This window comes from Ursus arctos, unplaced genomic scaffold, assembly GCF_023065955.2.
Source record: "Ursus arctos isolate Adak ecotype North America unplaced genomic scaffold, UrsArc2.0 scaffold_17, whole genome shotgun sequence".
NCBI lineage: Eukaryota > Metazoa > Chordata > Mammalia > Carnivora > Ursidae > Ursus > Ursus arctos.
The window spans coordinates 26,983,828-26,999,040 of NW_026622841.1; the positions used below are offsets into that span (position 1 = coordinate 26,983,828).

At 45.8% G+C, this 15,213-nt stretch overlaps 1 protein-coding gene across 4 annotated transcripts in view; it reads right to left on the bottom strand.

Annotated features, from left to right (window-relative positions):
• Window positions 1-15,213, bottom strand: part of SLC14A2 (solute carrier family 14 member 2) — a 65,577-nt gene that overhangs the window by 36,813 nt on the left and 13,551 nt on the right. For all 4 annotated transcript variants that reach the window (XM_026496228.4, XM_044382976.3, XM_044382975.3 and 1 more), the window contains 3 exons: window positions 14,577-14,766; window positions 10,179-10,307; window positions 742-934 (listed from right to left, as the gene is read on the bottom strand). In XM_026496228.4, coding sequence (XP_026352013.2) covers window positions 742-934; window positions 10,179-10,307; window positions 14,577-14,766 — 512 coding nt within the window. The remainder of the gene's footprint in view (window positions 1-741; window positions 935-10,178; window positions 10,308-14,576; window positions 14,767-15,213) is intronic.

A 15,213-nucleotide genomic window follows, 5' to 3' on the forward strand; every position in this document is an offset into this window, starting at 1 on the left:
CATCAGTAGAATAAACAAACATGCACATTTAGGATAACTGGATGTAAAGCAGAGTCTCTCAACTTCAGTATCATGGGCACTTGGGGCTGCATAATTCTTCGTGGTGGGGAGGGGTGTCGTGTGCGTAACAGGAGGCGTGGCGGCATCCCTGGCTTCTACCTGCTCTATACCAGTAGCACCCCTCCCCCCAGTTTAGACAATTTAAAAAGTATCCACAGACATTTGCTCAGGAGGACAAAATCACCCCTGCTTGAGAGCCACTGAGATGGAAAGTATGTGAAAATTCATCCCCATCTTCTACTGATAACATATTCAAAATTCTAATTTTAAACATTCCTCTTAGTGTCTTGCCCCTTCCCCCAAACATCCGTCTTATTTTCTATTTCTCCCCGAACCCCACCGCTGTGTAGCAACAACTTCGTGCTTGTCCGTGCACTTGTCTACTGTCTGTTTCCCTGTGGGGAGTGCACACTGCGAAAGGGCGGATAGGCTGTTGTCCTCTTACTCCCCATGTCTTCCCCGTGTCTGATAAAGGGCCCGTATCAGGTCTTCGATAAGGGTTTGGTAAGAGAGCGTATGGAGGTGGCAGCGGCCCCTCCCTGTCCTAGCCTCGTCCATGACCATCACCTGGTGGAGAGGCGTCTGGAGAAGCGGAGAGCCTGGGTAATCCACAGGCTGGTTACAGAGAAGGTGTGTGATGGAAGCAGGGGGTCCCAACTCCCCTGCCGTGGGGAAACTTACCAAGGGCATCTCCATCTCTGTCCAGGTGATGTTGGGCACCGAAGACACGGGCTCCACCAGCGTCGTGGGGAAGAAGAGGTTGTAGTGGCCTGTGGCCGCCAGGTACAGGGTCACTGCCATGTTGAAGGGCAACGTGAAGACCGGGAGGTCCCACCTGCTGAAGATGGAATTCAAGGCACTGGAAAGAAGTGGGCTGAAGATGAGAAAGACGAAAGGTTAATCTGTGCTCATCCTTAGTTCTACACCGTCTCGTCGGCTCTGGCCACACTGCCGCCCACTGTCCCCTCTCCTTGGCACGGCCATTCCTGACTCTTGGAGACTCTAGTGGTCCATTTATCTGGGACTGGGAATAAAGTGTTCAATTCAAGGTGAATCTTTGAGAAACAAATTTTTAAGTATTATAATTTGTTTTGAATAGAAACTTTTGTATTAAATATTTCCATGTTCCTTAAACCAAGAAAAGGAACAAAATGTCATCCTTAGAGAATGTCATGTATTGCCTTTGGGTCATCGGGATGTGCAACAGCGACTACCCTGGGCTGTGATAACATTCTAGACGTCTGGCCCTGTGGGAGGCTGCCGCTCTGGCATGTACAGGTAATGTGTGGCTTGGGTTCAGCTCAAGTGCACTGAGCTACCCTGGAAGCCACCCCGGGAAGAGGGAACCTTCAGTTGTTTGTGTCCTCTCTCTTCTTGGCCTCCTCCTCGGAAAGAGCATGCATTTCGGAGGCAGACGGAGCTGGGTGCAAATCCTAACTCCCACACTTACAGGCTGAGTGAGCAACATTAGGCAATGAGTCTCCCTGAGCTTTAGTTTCCTTGAGGGGACCAGCCACCGTAGACACCTAACACCTTGCGTCCTCCACATTCAGTGAGTTGCTGAACGAAACACGAAGTCACATGATCTGGCTGACTGGTCTCCCTTCATGACCATGAATCTCCAATGGGCATTGAAGACCGCCCGGAATCCCTACCACACAGCCCTAACAAATTAACTCTTGGCCTTGCTGAGACAACTATTTCACATTTTCTCCTTTCTCCTCAAACTTTCACTGTCTGCTTCCCTTTATTTTTTTTTATTTTTTATTTTTTAATGATTTTTTATTATATTATGTTAGTCACCATACAGTACATCCCCGGTTTCCGATGTAAGGCTCGATGATTCATTAGTTGTGTATAACACCCAGTACACCATGCAATACGTGCCCTCCTTACTACCCATCACCGGTCTATCCCATTCCCCCACCCCCCTCCCCTCTGAGGTCCTCAGTTTGTTTCTCATAGTCCACAGTCTCTCATGCTTCATTCCCCCTTCTGATTACCCCCCTTTCTTTATCCCTTTCTTCCCCTACCGATCATCCTAGTTCTTATGTTCCATAGATGAGAGAAATCATATGATAGTTGTCTTTCTCTGCTTGACTTATTTCACTTAGCATTATCTCCTCCAGTGCCGTCCATGTTGTAGCAAATGTTGAGAACTCGTTCTTTCTGATAGCTGAGTAATATTCCATTGTATATATGGACCACAACTTCTTAATCCAGTCATCTGTTGAAGGGCATCTCGGCTCCTTCCACGATTTAGCTATTGTGGACATTGCTGCTATGAACATTGGGGTGCATATGGCCCTTCTCTTCACTACGTCTGTATCTTTGGGGTAAACACCCAGTAGTGCAATGGCTGGATCATAGGGTAGCTCAATTTTTAACTTTTTAAGGGACCTCCACACTGTTTTCCAGAGTAGCTGTACCAAGTTGCATTCCCACCAACAATGTAGGAGGGATCCCCTTTCTCCACATCCTCTCCAACAATTGTTGTCTCTTGCCTTGTCTATTTTTGCCATTCTAACTGGCATAAGGTGGTATCTCAGTGTGGTTTTGATCTGAATTTCCTTGATGGCTAATGATTTTGAACATTTTTTCATGTGTCTGTTAGCCATTTGTATGTCTTCATCGGAAAAGTGTCTGTTCATATCTTCTGCCCATTTTTTGATTTGTTTATTTGTTTCTCACGTATTGAGTTTGAGAAGTTCTTTGTAGATCTTGGATACCAGTCCTTTATCTGTAGTGTCATTTGCAAATATATTCTCCCATTCCGTGGGCTGCCTCTTAGTTTTTTTTTTTACTGTTTCCTTGGCTGTGCAGAAGCTTTTTATCTTGATGAAGTCCCATAAATTCATTTTGTCTTTTGTTTCTCTTGCCTTTGGGGATGTGTCATGAAAAAGGTTGCTTTGGCCGATGTCGTAGAGGTTGCTGCCTATGTTCTCCTCTAGAATTTTGATGGATTCCTGTCTCACATCGAGGTCTTTCATCCATTTGGAGTTTATTTTTGTGTATGGTGTGAGAGAGTGGTCAAGTTTCATTCTTTTGCATGTAGCTGTCCAATTTTCCCAGCACCATTTATTGAAGAGACTGCCTTTTTCCCACCGGATGTTTTTTCCTGCTTTATCAAATATTAGTTGCCCAAAGAGCCGAGGGTCCATTTCTGGGCTCTCTATTCTGTTCCATTGGTCTGTGTGTCTGTTTTTGTGCCAGTACCATGCTGTCTTTGTGATCACAGCTTTGTAGTACAGTTCGAAATCCGGCATTGTGATGCCCCCAGCTTTGTTTTTCCTTTTCAACAGTTCCTTGGAGATTCGGGGCCTTTTCTGTTTCCATACAAATTTAAGGACTATTTGTTCCAGTTCTTTGAAAAATGTCATCGGTATTTTGATTGGGATAGCATTGAAAGTGTAGATTGCTCTGGGCGGCATGGACATTTTAACTATGTTAATTCTTCCGATCCATGAGCATGGAATATCTTTCCATCTTTTTATGTCTTCTTCAATGTCTTTCAAGAGTGATTTATAGTTTCTAGAATATAGGTCCTTTACATCTCTGGTTAAGTTAATTCCAAAGTAACGTATGGTTTTTGGTGCTATTGTAAATGGGATGGATTCCCTAATTTCTCTTTCTTCGGTCTCGTTATTTGTGTATAGAAATGCAACTGATTTCTGAGCATTGATTTTGTATCCCGCCACGTTACTGAATTGCTCTATAACTTCTAATAGTTTGGGAGTGGCTTCTTTTGGGTTTTCCATATAGAGTATCATGTCATCTGCAAAGAGAGACATTTTGACTTCTTCTTTGCCGATTTGAATACCTTTGATCCCTTTGTGTTGTCTGATTGCTGTTGCAAGGACTTCTAGTACTATGTTGAATAATAGTGGCGAGAGTGGGCATCCTTGTCGAGTTCCTGATCTTAAGGGAAAGGCTTCCAGCTTTTCCCCATTGAGAATAATATTTGCAGTAGGCTTTTCATAGATGGCTTTTATGAGATTGAGAAATGTACCTTCCATTCCTACACTCTGAAGGGTTTTAATCAGGAAAGGATGCTGTATTTTGTCAAATGCTTTTTCGGCATCGATTGAGAGGATCATATGGTTTCTGAGTCTTTTCTTGTTGATATGATGTATCACGCTGATTGATTTGCGAATATTGAACCACGCTTGCATCCCAGGTATGAATCCCACTTGATCATGATGGATAATCCTTTTAATGTACTGTTGGATTCTATTAGCAAGTATCTTGTTGAGGATTTTGGCATCCATATTCATTAGGGAAATTGGTCTGTAATTCTCCTTTTTGAGGGGGTCTTTGCCTGGTTTGGGGATCAAGGTAATATTGGCCTCATAGAATGAGTTTGGTAGCTTTCCTTCTGTTTCTATTTTTTGAAATAGCTTTAGGAGAATAGGTATTATTTCTTCTTTGAATGTTTGGTAGAATTCCCCAGGAAAACCATCCGGGCCTGGAGTTTTGTTATTTGGAAGGTTGATTATCACTGACTCAATTTCTTCATAATTAATTGGCCTGTTTAAGAAATCAATTTCTTCCTGTTTCAGTCTTGGTAGTTTATAGGTTTCCAGGAAGGATTCCATCTCTTCCAGATTGCTTAGTTTATTGGCATATAGCTGTTGATAAAAATTTCTAATAATCCTTCCAATTTCAATGGTGTTCGTCGTGACCTCTCCTTTTTCATTCATAATTTTAATAATCTGGGTCCTTTCTCTTTTCTTTTGGATAAGTCTTGCCAGTGGTCTGTCAATTTTATTGATTCTCTCCAAGAACCAGCTTCTAGTCCTGTTGATCTGCTCTACTGTACTTCTGGTTTCTGCTTGATTGATTTCAGCTCTAATTTTGGTCAACTGCTTCCTCGTGCGTGGATTAGGCCTGTCCCTCTGTTGCTTGTTCCAGCTTCTTGAGGTGAGAATATAAAAACTGCATTTTAGATTTTTCTATTCTTTTGAGTGAGGCTTGGATGGCTATGTATTTCCCCCTTAGGACTGCCTTTGCAGTATCCCATAGGTTTTGGACTGTTGTATTTTCATTCTCATTGGTCTCCATAAATTGTTTAATTTGATTTTTGATTTCCTGGTTTATCGAGTCATTCCTGAGCAGGATGGTTCTTAGTCTCCAAGTGTTTGAGTTTCTTCCAAATTTTTCCTTGTGGTTGAGTTCCAATTTCAGAGCATTGTGGTCTGAGAATATGCAGGGGATAATTTCAATCTTTTGGTATTGGTTGAGACCTGTTTTGTGTCCCAGAACATGGTCTATTCTTGAGAATGTTCCATGGGCATTAGAATAGAATGAGTATTCTTTGGTTCTGGGGTGTAGTGTTCTATATATATCTATGAGGTCCAACTCGTCGAGTATGGCATTCAAAGCCTTTGATTCTTTGCTTAGTTATTGCCAGGGTGTTCTGTCTATTGCTGATAGTGGAGTGTTGAGGTCCCCTACTATTAACATATTTTTATCTGTATGTCTCTTTATTCTGGTTAAGAGTTGGCTTGTGTATCTTGCTGCTCCCCTGGTGGGGGCATATATATTTATAATTGTCATATCCACTTGTTGAATACTTCCCTTAAGAATAATATAGTGCCCTTCTGCATCTCTAACTATAGTCTGTAGTTTAAAATCCAATTTATCTGATATGAGAATTGCTACCCCAGCTTTCTTTTGAGGTCCATTTGCGTGAAAGATGGTACTCCATCCCCTTACTCTCAGTCTGAATGCATCTCTGGGTTCGAAATGAGTCTCTTGTAGACAGCAAATGGATGGGTCATTTCTTTTTATCCAATCTGCAACCCTGTGGCGTTTTATGGGAGAATTTGATCCATTAACATTAAGACTGAGTACTGAGAGATATGATTTTAATGATGCCATGTTGCCAGTAAAGTCTTTGTTTGTATTGGCTGTGACTTTCTGTTCTGTATCACTCTTGGGGCCTTTTTACTTTTATAGAACCCCCCGTAATATCTCCTGTAGGGCTGGTTTCGTGGTTACGAAATTGGTTAGTGACTGGCGATTTTGAAATGTCTTTATTTCTCCATCAATTCTGAATGACAGCCTTGCTGGATAAAGGATCCTTGGCTGCATGTTTTTCTCTGAAAGAACTTTAAATATGCTCCCCCAACCCTTTCTCTCATTCCAGGTCTGTGTAGACAGGTCTGATGTAATTCTGATGCCTTTGCCTTGGTACGTGAGAAATTTCTTTGCCCTGGCCGCTTTCAATACTGTATCCTTGGATCTAATATTTGTGAATTGCACTATGATGTGATGTGGCGTAGGTTTGTCGTGGTTGAGCTTGGGAGGGGTCCTCTCTGCCTCTTGGACACGAATGTTTGTTTCCCTTACTAGATTAGGGAAGTTTCAGCTACAATTTGTTCAAATATCTCTTCTAGACCTCTGTTTTTCTCCACCCCCTCGGGGATGCCGATGATTCTAACATTGGATCGTTTCATTGAATCAGTAATCTCCCGTAACCTACATTCGTGGGCCTGGTTTTTTTAAGACCATCTTCTATTTTCATTTTTTCCTCTATTAACCCATCCTCCAATTCACTAACCTGTTCCTCTGCTTCTGTGACCCTGGCCGTCAGAGCCTCTAGTTTTGCCTGCATTTGGCTCATAGAATTTTTAATTTCTGTCAGATTCGCTCTCGTTTCTGTCCTTAGGGATTCTATATTCTCAGTAACCTTTTCGTTAATAGTTTTTCAATTCTACTCATCATTTTGACCATCGTTACTCTGAATTCCATTTCTGATACTTTGGTTACATCCATATCCATTATTTCTGTGGCAGAGGCCACAGACTCACTGTCTTTTCTTTGCTGGGGGGGGCTTCTTCTTGTCATTCTGATGAGGAGAGGTTGTGGGGTTGTCCAGAGCCCAAATTATTGACTGGGTCCCAGGCTGTGCCCCTTGTTTTATAGGGATCTTAGGGATGTGGGCTTCTTCTTTAAAGATTTTATTTATTTATTTATGTGGCATGTCTGCTTCCCTTTAGTTTCAGCTGAGCACCTTGCTTTACTTCATTGAAAGAATAGAAATGATGAGATGCGAAATGCTTAATTCTCCCAACCATGAGCTCCACACACTCCAATGGCCCAGCTCCCACGGGCTCCTCCTCTCTCTTCTCTGCCGTTGTCACATAATGAGAGTGTCCCTCCTTCTTTCCTGGGCCAATTCTTTCCCTTGTACTTCACGATGCAATCTGTCTCCAAGACTTCGCTCCTGCAATTCTCTCCCCTCTCTTCAGTCTCTCCTTTTTCTCTAGATCATTCTTACAAGTCTACAACATGCTTTAGTATCTTCTACCTGTAAACATTCTCCACCTCTAACCCGATGTCCCCTCCAGCTAGTTTGCCACATTTCTCTGCTCCCCTTCATAACAATTACTCCTCAAAAGATTGCTATGTCCCATCTTTCTACCCCCTTTCTTTTCTGAACCCACTCCAATCAGGTGTGGGCTCTCCCCATGCCACAGAAATGGCTCTGGTCCAGTTCACCAATGACATCTATCCTGCCAAATCCATGGCCATTCCCTGCTCCCTTTATTGGACAGCTGGACACTCCAATGGGATTGAAACACTTTCTGTCCAGGCTACCATGACACTGCCCTTTCTTAGCCTGCTTCCTGCTTCTCCAGCCACTCCTCATGACCTCTTCTTTGTGGTTATTCCTCTCCTCTGCCAGGCATCTAAATATTGGAAGATCCTATGGCTCTGCCTTGGATCTCCTCTTTCTTAACCTTCTTTTTCTGGGTGATATCCTTTAGTCCCATGGACAAAATATATTCTGTATGCTTCTGCCCTCCAAATCTTGAGGGCATCACAAAGTTCTGGATTTGTACATCTAGTTACCTCGTCAACATCTCTCCTTGGAAGTCTACAGCCAAATATGTCCCACAGAACTCTTGATTTGTGCCCTGTCTCCCACCACCAACCTGTTTTCCTCTTAGTCTTATTCATCAACCCAGGTGCTCAGGCAAACTATAGGAGTATACTCACTCTTCTTTTCTACCCTGCCCCTCTCACGGGCCTCATACTCCATAGCCTCCCAGCAAGTCTTGTTGACTGTGTCTTCCTTAAAATACACTCCAAGCCCAACCACTTCTCACCCCCTTCCTGTATATCACCCTTGTCCAGACCATTCTCATCTTTCTGTGGGTTCCTGACAATGCTTACAGCATCACTCTTGCTCCAGTTAAAATCCATTCTCCAGAGGGCAAGAGTGATTTGTTTAAATTTAAACCATATCCTATCACATCTCTGCTTAAAACCCTTTAACTGCTTCCCATTACAGTTGTAATAAAAAATCAAAAAGCTTACTGGATCCTCAAAGCGAAAGGGGTCTAGTTCTCACTTCCTTCTGCCCTCACCTCCTGCCACTCCTCCTTTGTTCACTGGGCGTAACCCCCACCCCCACCCCCACCCCATGGTCTTGTTTCCTGAACGCAGGCACTCCTCCAGTCAGGGTCTGCAACAGATCTTCAGAGGACAGCTGCCTTTTATCATTTGGGTGAAAGCAGCCATGTTTCCTCTTCATAGTGGCCTTCCCTGACCACTCATGTCTCGATTCACTTTGTCCCACTCACCCTGTTTTGCTTTCCTCACAGCACTAATCAAATCTTGACAAGATCTTTTTAGTTAACTAGTTGGGGACATTGTTTCTATCTTTGTCAAGAAGAATATAGGCTCCAAGAGGATGGAGACCATCTCTTGTTCCCAAGTATCCCCAGAATCTAGAACAGTCCCTGTACATAGTAGGCACTCAGCAAATATTTGTTGGCAAAATCTGGAAAATGGCACTACTAATACCTACCTTATGGGTTGGGTTTTGGGGTTCTACGTGAATAGATTAGGGAACCCACTGGAACAGCAGCACAGAGTTGGGTGCTTGATACTTTTTTTGTCTTTAAAGCTGGGGAGTGGGGGTGGGGGTGGGGTACTGTGGACACACTGCTGTGGGGTGCAGAGTGGCTGCTAGGCCTGCTGAGAGGCTTCATCTGTGTTGTTATAAACCAAATGTGTGCAAAGGAAGCCAAGGTCTGCTACTCCTGACCTGGGGGCAGGCGGGGGGCATTGAGGAAATCCCCACAGGAATGACTGCTATCGCTTTTCGTCCCAATGGTTTCAGAAAGACAGAAACCTTAAGAAAAAATATAAATTGCCCAGAATGCTTAATGTAGTAATTTACTTACAAGCACTACTAAAAGGTAATAAAACAGGACTTAAACTAAATTAAACTAACTAATTTTTACTAACTCCAGAAACCGAAGAAAGGCATGTACTTCTTAGAGATGTTAAAAATTAGTCAGCACGTCTCGGAGCTGCGGGCACGGAATGGAGGCCGCCGGGCACCTCAGGCTTCTGCCCTCTGGTGCTGCCGGGTCTGCGAGTGATGGAGCCTCAGGCAGCACAGACCTGCCTCAGCCGTAGTGAGCTAAGGCCTAGAAAGTCCACCCTGCTCTCCACGAATATTTGTTCCCAAGACCCTTCCTCCTGACTTTTTTATTCCTTTGCAAAATGAGGTGATTGCACAGCAAGATCTTAACTAATGTCTCTTGTTCAAAGATTCTATGCTTTCACTGTAGACATTCTGCTCCAAGACAGCTCTGATTCTATCCCAAGGGAGTTTTTAGCTTTTCTGTCTTGGTCAGGCCACGGTTTAGATGATTCCCATGTAGCCTGAAGACTCTGGGTTCATCATCAAAAACTTTGTAAAACTATGACCTGGGGCGAGTTACTGAACTTCTTCATGACTTGGTCTTCCCTTCTGTAAACTGGGGACAATAGTAACCCCACCTGGATTAGCTCTGTGCCTGGCTTGTAGGAAATCTGCAATAAATGTTAACCTTTATTATTAAAACTATCATTCAAGGAAGATTATTAGCACCATAAAAAACCTGTGCTCATTACTGCTCTAAAGGGTCCCTGTTATTCCAAAATAAAAATATGATCTGCTGTGTCGCCATCAAATTCATGGATCTTCACTGTGTCTTGTGGGACAAGCCAGCCTGACGATGAAGCACTGGGCTCCAGGGATCCACGTCCCTGTCCAGTGTAAGATGCAAGCACCCTGGGACCCGTGAGTCTGTGAGAGAAGGAATGAGGTGTCTCACCAGGTCATAGCTGTGAAGGTCACAGGGAAGAGAAGCCACCAGTAGTAGTCCCACTTCTCGGAGAACACGGCCATGAGCAGTCCCACCAGCATCCCATTGTACCCATGGAGGCCGGAGGCGATGGCAGACCTGGGGGTGGGGGAGACGGGACAGTTACTTTGCATTTGAATTTGGTAGTACTTGTAGGGCCCCCCTTGGTACTCCCAGGAAAAAGTCAGCTTACTTCTGAATGTTGGGCCGTCACATAGCTGCCAGCACCTTCCTAGATACATACACCCCTCCCCACAGCTCTGATTACCTTGCGGTTCTAGAATTAAGTCTTCTCACTGTGTCTGAGCTCTCTCCTTGGCTTTTCAGGGGGATCTCAGACTGCTAAGTATAGTGGGGGACCTCACAGAAACCTGAGGTATGACACTGGGGAAGGGAGGTGTGTGTGTGTGTGTGTGTGTGTGTGTGGTCTATGCGTGTAGGAGACAGGGAGGAGGAGGGGAGAAAGAGCAAGAGGAGGAGAGTGCATTCTGACTGCACTGTGTGAAGCTGTGGTCGTCACCTGTCCTCTTTCTGAGGAGGACAGTGTGTCCCAGCGTGGACGAGCTGAGCCCGCTGGGATGTGTACATGTCTCCCCCCTTGGTAGGGAAGGGAGGGGCCCAGAGGTGGGGAGAATCCAAGCCTGAGTCTATCCTCTCTTTTCATTTCATCAGGGAAGTCTATATGCCTAAACTTCTCTCCCTGATGCTAGTAAACACTGCCTTTGACCCTTCCCATAGCTCTGCTGGCTGGGGAATAGGGTGAGGGAGGGACTGGACAAATCATTGAAAGACCCCTGCCTGACCTTGAACTTTGTGTGCTGTGCTCTGTCCCCCATCCTTGACTAGAAGTTCCCCAGGCTGGAGCTTGTCTGCCTGACATCATCGTAACAACAGACAACAGCGTCTGGTGCACATAGGGCTCTAAGCCTTGCCTCGTTGTTGAATGCACGGGTGTGAATGCTAGAGCTCTTCTTTACCAACTGACCGTTCGTGCCCAGTAGAGGCGTCTGGAAGCATGAGCACCCTGAGAGGGAGGCAGGAGCCTGACAGAGGCCAAGGCTTAGGTCTGGAAGGAGGGGAGCTTTCAGCTCTGGAGGGGCCAGATCGGCTCAGCTAGACGGGGGAGAGTGGGAGCAGCTGGAGAGCGGGAGGGGGAGTCTCTAGACAGTTGCCAACAAGAAAAGCAGAACACGTGGCACTTGTGGGGGGACACTTGTATGGGACACGAGATAGTCGGTGGGCTGCTCCAGAGGCCATGAACATATGGGGCAGCTGGAGACAGGCAGGGGTTTGGGCGAGAAGACCACTGGGGTTCAGAATGTCCTCAGGACTAGAAAATTTATCTGAAAAGCAGAAACCCACGTTTGGGAAAATAATTATTTTTAGGTGTGTTTGCATTTTATCTACATTTTCCCATTTCCATTCATTGTTAGAATTTAGTACTTTTTTGTTTTTAATACCAGTTGCTTCAGGCAGACTCAGCAAAGACGGCTGGCCCATCCTGGGGGCAGGCCTGTAGCCCCAGGGGCAGGATGGAGGGGGAATAGTAGGAATCAAACAAGGGAGCCCAAGGGAGACAAAATTAGGGTGACATCTAAGGGCTGCCTCCATAGCTGCCCCTCCCTGGTGAAGTCCCCTCCCAGAACACTCCTCTACCAAACCTTTGGTGGCTTCTGGGTTTGGTTGTCAAAATGAAACTCATTACCTTATGTCCCACTCTGACCATCAAAAATATAAAGGTAACCTCAATGACAAAAAGGTCTTCATTAGGACCACATTCCATCAGGATGCTGCAGCATTAGTGTTGCTGACCTTGAGTTCTTCTCTGTGAAATACAGTCTCTGGGCCAGTGGCGGTAAGGTAGCAGGGATAAGGGGAGACACGGGGCTGATGGAGGAGGTGGGGAGGAGGGGAGTAGGGGTGGTAGAGAGGGACTGTGACGGTTATGATTAGAACATGCAGCTGTGTCAGTGCTTTGTTGGGGACAGTGGGGAAGGCAGGGTTCTTTGGAAGGGTGTGTGTGTGGACGCGGTGTGGGGTGCCTAGATCTTTGAACCTATGGTGTAGAACACGGTACTGACCTATCAGCAATGAAGCTGGATTCTCTTCTAGGCACTGTAGTAGAATGGAAAGCATTCAAAATGGACTTCCTGTCCTGAATGTGCTTAGAACATTGCCAGGGAGAGAAGCCTCAGAAAGCAATTAGAAAACCAATCCATATAGTTATTGCGGTATGTTCTGGGGTTGTCCAATGAGAAAGGAGGGTTCAGAGAGCACTGAGGTAATCAGGGGTGGCTCCCTGTAGGAGGGGGATTTGAAAGGATGGTAGGATTAGATAGGCAGAAGCAAAAGTGCTTAATTGGGAAGAGTGGGATGCTAAGTGGGAGATATGGGGGGGTGCCCATCAGAGAAAGCTTTGGAAGCCAAACTGGCACACACTTGTCTTAGTGAAGACGTCTGGGAGGATTAGGCTGGTGTGGTTGGTATCTCCCCTGTAATACTGAAGTCCATAAAGCAGCTCTGTGAATGGCCTGGCAAGTTTACCAGTAGATTATGGTTGGGAAGAAAGTCAGAGAATCAGACTGTCAGAGCAGAAGTGAGCTAGCATGTCATAGCTCGCACAGATGAGGACAATGGGGCCAGGAGAGGAAGCACTGGCCAAAGGTCACATAGCTAAAGAGTAGTGGGCTGGACAGAGTTTGGGTGAGTTTTACCAAACAGTGATGAAGCAGCAAGACAAGAGTTAAACCTGTCAGGGGGCCAATTCTATGCCAGCTGCCCATGAGGTGATAAGTACGAGTAGGGAACCTACTGGTTGAAAGAGAGACACAAAATCCTGGCTGGAGCCTATACTGATTGTCACACCAAAGAATTCAGCCTCTCATTCATCCAATATGGAACGGCCTCCTGGCTTGCTGGAATCAGAGTGGTCCCCCAAGGCCCCCTGAGATGTGCATAAATGGCTTCTTAGGGGAGATACGCCCACTCACAAATTTGCCTTGGTGACCTCTGGACTGTCAGGTGGGCCTGGAGGAAGTGTAATGTTGGTCACAACACAGTCAACTCTGATTACTCCCCATTCCTTGGGTTCACCAGGGAGCCTCTGGCCTTGCTGTCCATGCTGTCTACATGACAGGGAGAGCACTCACCTCCGCCTGGAAGATGCAGGCCATGTGTGGAAGCCTGAGCTCTGCCACCCACTGACTGTGGCACCTTAGGTGAGCACCTGGCTCCTCCCAGTCCCTTTCTCTTACTTGTAAGTGTGGACCCTCTTACCTTCACTATCTGCCTTGTGAAGTGGCCGTGAGAATCACACATAACAAGGCATGACAGTGCTTTTCAATCTTTTTGCAGTAACCCATGGTAAGGAGGGAATATATTTGGTAGCATGACCTGGTTCTCTCTCTCCATCCCCCTACACACCTCCCCCACATACACAACACAGCCCAACACTAACGAAACAAAAATTTCGCAAAATAGTTCCTACAGATGAATGAATCTAATCTGTTTTATTTTATTCTATTATTTTAATTTTTAAAAATGCTGTCGACAATTAATTCATGATCCACAAATGGATGGATGACCCCAAAATTGAAAAACACTAAAAATATGGGCATTCACAAACTTCTTTGTTCATCAGAAGCACCCAGAAGTATCTTGTTAAAAACACTCCCTCCCAGACCCATTGAATGGGACTATCTGAGGGAACAGAAGTGGTCGGGCTGAAGAAGACACATTTCTTAACAGTCAGCCCAGATGATTCTAGCCATCAGGAAAGTTTGGGAACATTGGGACAGCATGGGGCAAAGTCTGAGGAAATGGTCCAGTTACATAAAATGCTACTTATTATTGTTCCTGGACTTTGTGACCACCAGTGCAGGGGTGGGGAGAGCAGTGCCGCCTTCTGCCTCCACTCTGCCCTCCCTCTTCTCCTCCCTCCTCTCTCCCAGATCCCACGTTTCCAGCTCAAAGGCTGCCCTCTCTCATCCCCCCCCAACACTCAGAGACGTCTGTCTGTTCTGAACTCTCCAGTATATACTGTCTCTTATTACTCTGAGACATTTCTTGCCTCAACTAGACTGTAGGCTCCATGAAGGAAGAGCCGCTTAAGTGTTCCTCTGCACCTGCCTCCCAGGGAGTGTTTCCAGAAAGATCTACAGTCAAAAGGAGCCTAGTACTGTCACTTGCTGCAAGCACAGGAATAGTTTAATTTGGTTTAATTCTGTAGAGACCTCCAGTGGCCGGTTTGAAGTCGGTCTTCAGGAGACTTTGGGCTGGTTGGTAGGATGAGGTTGGCTGATCACTCACATAAACACTTTTCTATCTGTCCACCTCAAGACCCCATGACCACCACAGACAGGGACTTACCTGTCCTGGTTCAAGGCGAGGGCAGTTAAGGTTGAGACCACGGCCCCTAGACCCCCAGTAATCGTCCACCAGGGATTCTGGATCAGGAGTCCTATGAAGATGATGAGTCCACTGAGAGGGTTGTTGACAAACATCACCTGAGCGGTCCCCCTCAGGACCCAGTCCGTGAACTGGAGGGCCAGGGGCTTATCTGAAAGAGAAAGGCAGAGCCATCAGCAGGGGCCAGCCTGTGCTTCCCCACTGGACCACTGGTTGGCGTGGCAACCAAGGCGAACAGGAGTGCATGGGCCAGGACACTTCCTCTCATTCGGCCTGGCACCCAGCCCAAGTCTCTGAGTGGCTAGGCAATCAGTCCACAATGGGTGTTAGTTCTTGCCATACAGACGGAGGCACCGTGCTGAGACCAATTTAACGCTGTTCCAGCCATCAGCTTGGTTGGCAAGGAAGCCTCGGGAGCATTCCAAGGGAAATTTATTGGTCCAAGGGAAGGGGTGAGGAGGGAAGGAAACCTTCTTTTTGTGTTGTGCCATATGATTCAGTTGAGAGCTGGTATCTGAGCAGCAAAGAAATTTTGGAAAAGAAATGATTTTAGCCTAGCGGTGCAATCGTATTGAGTTGGGACCTGGGGGGAGCCAGG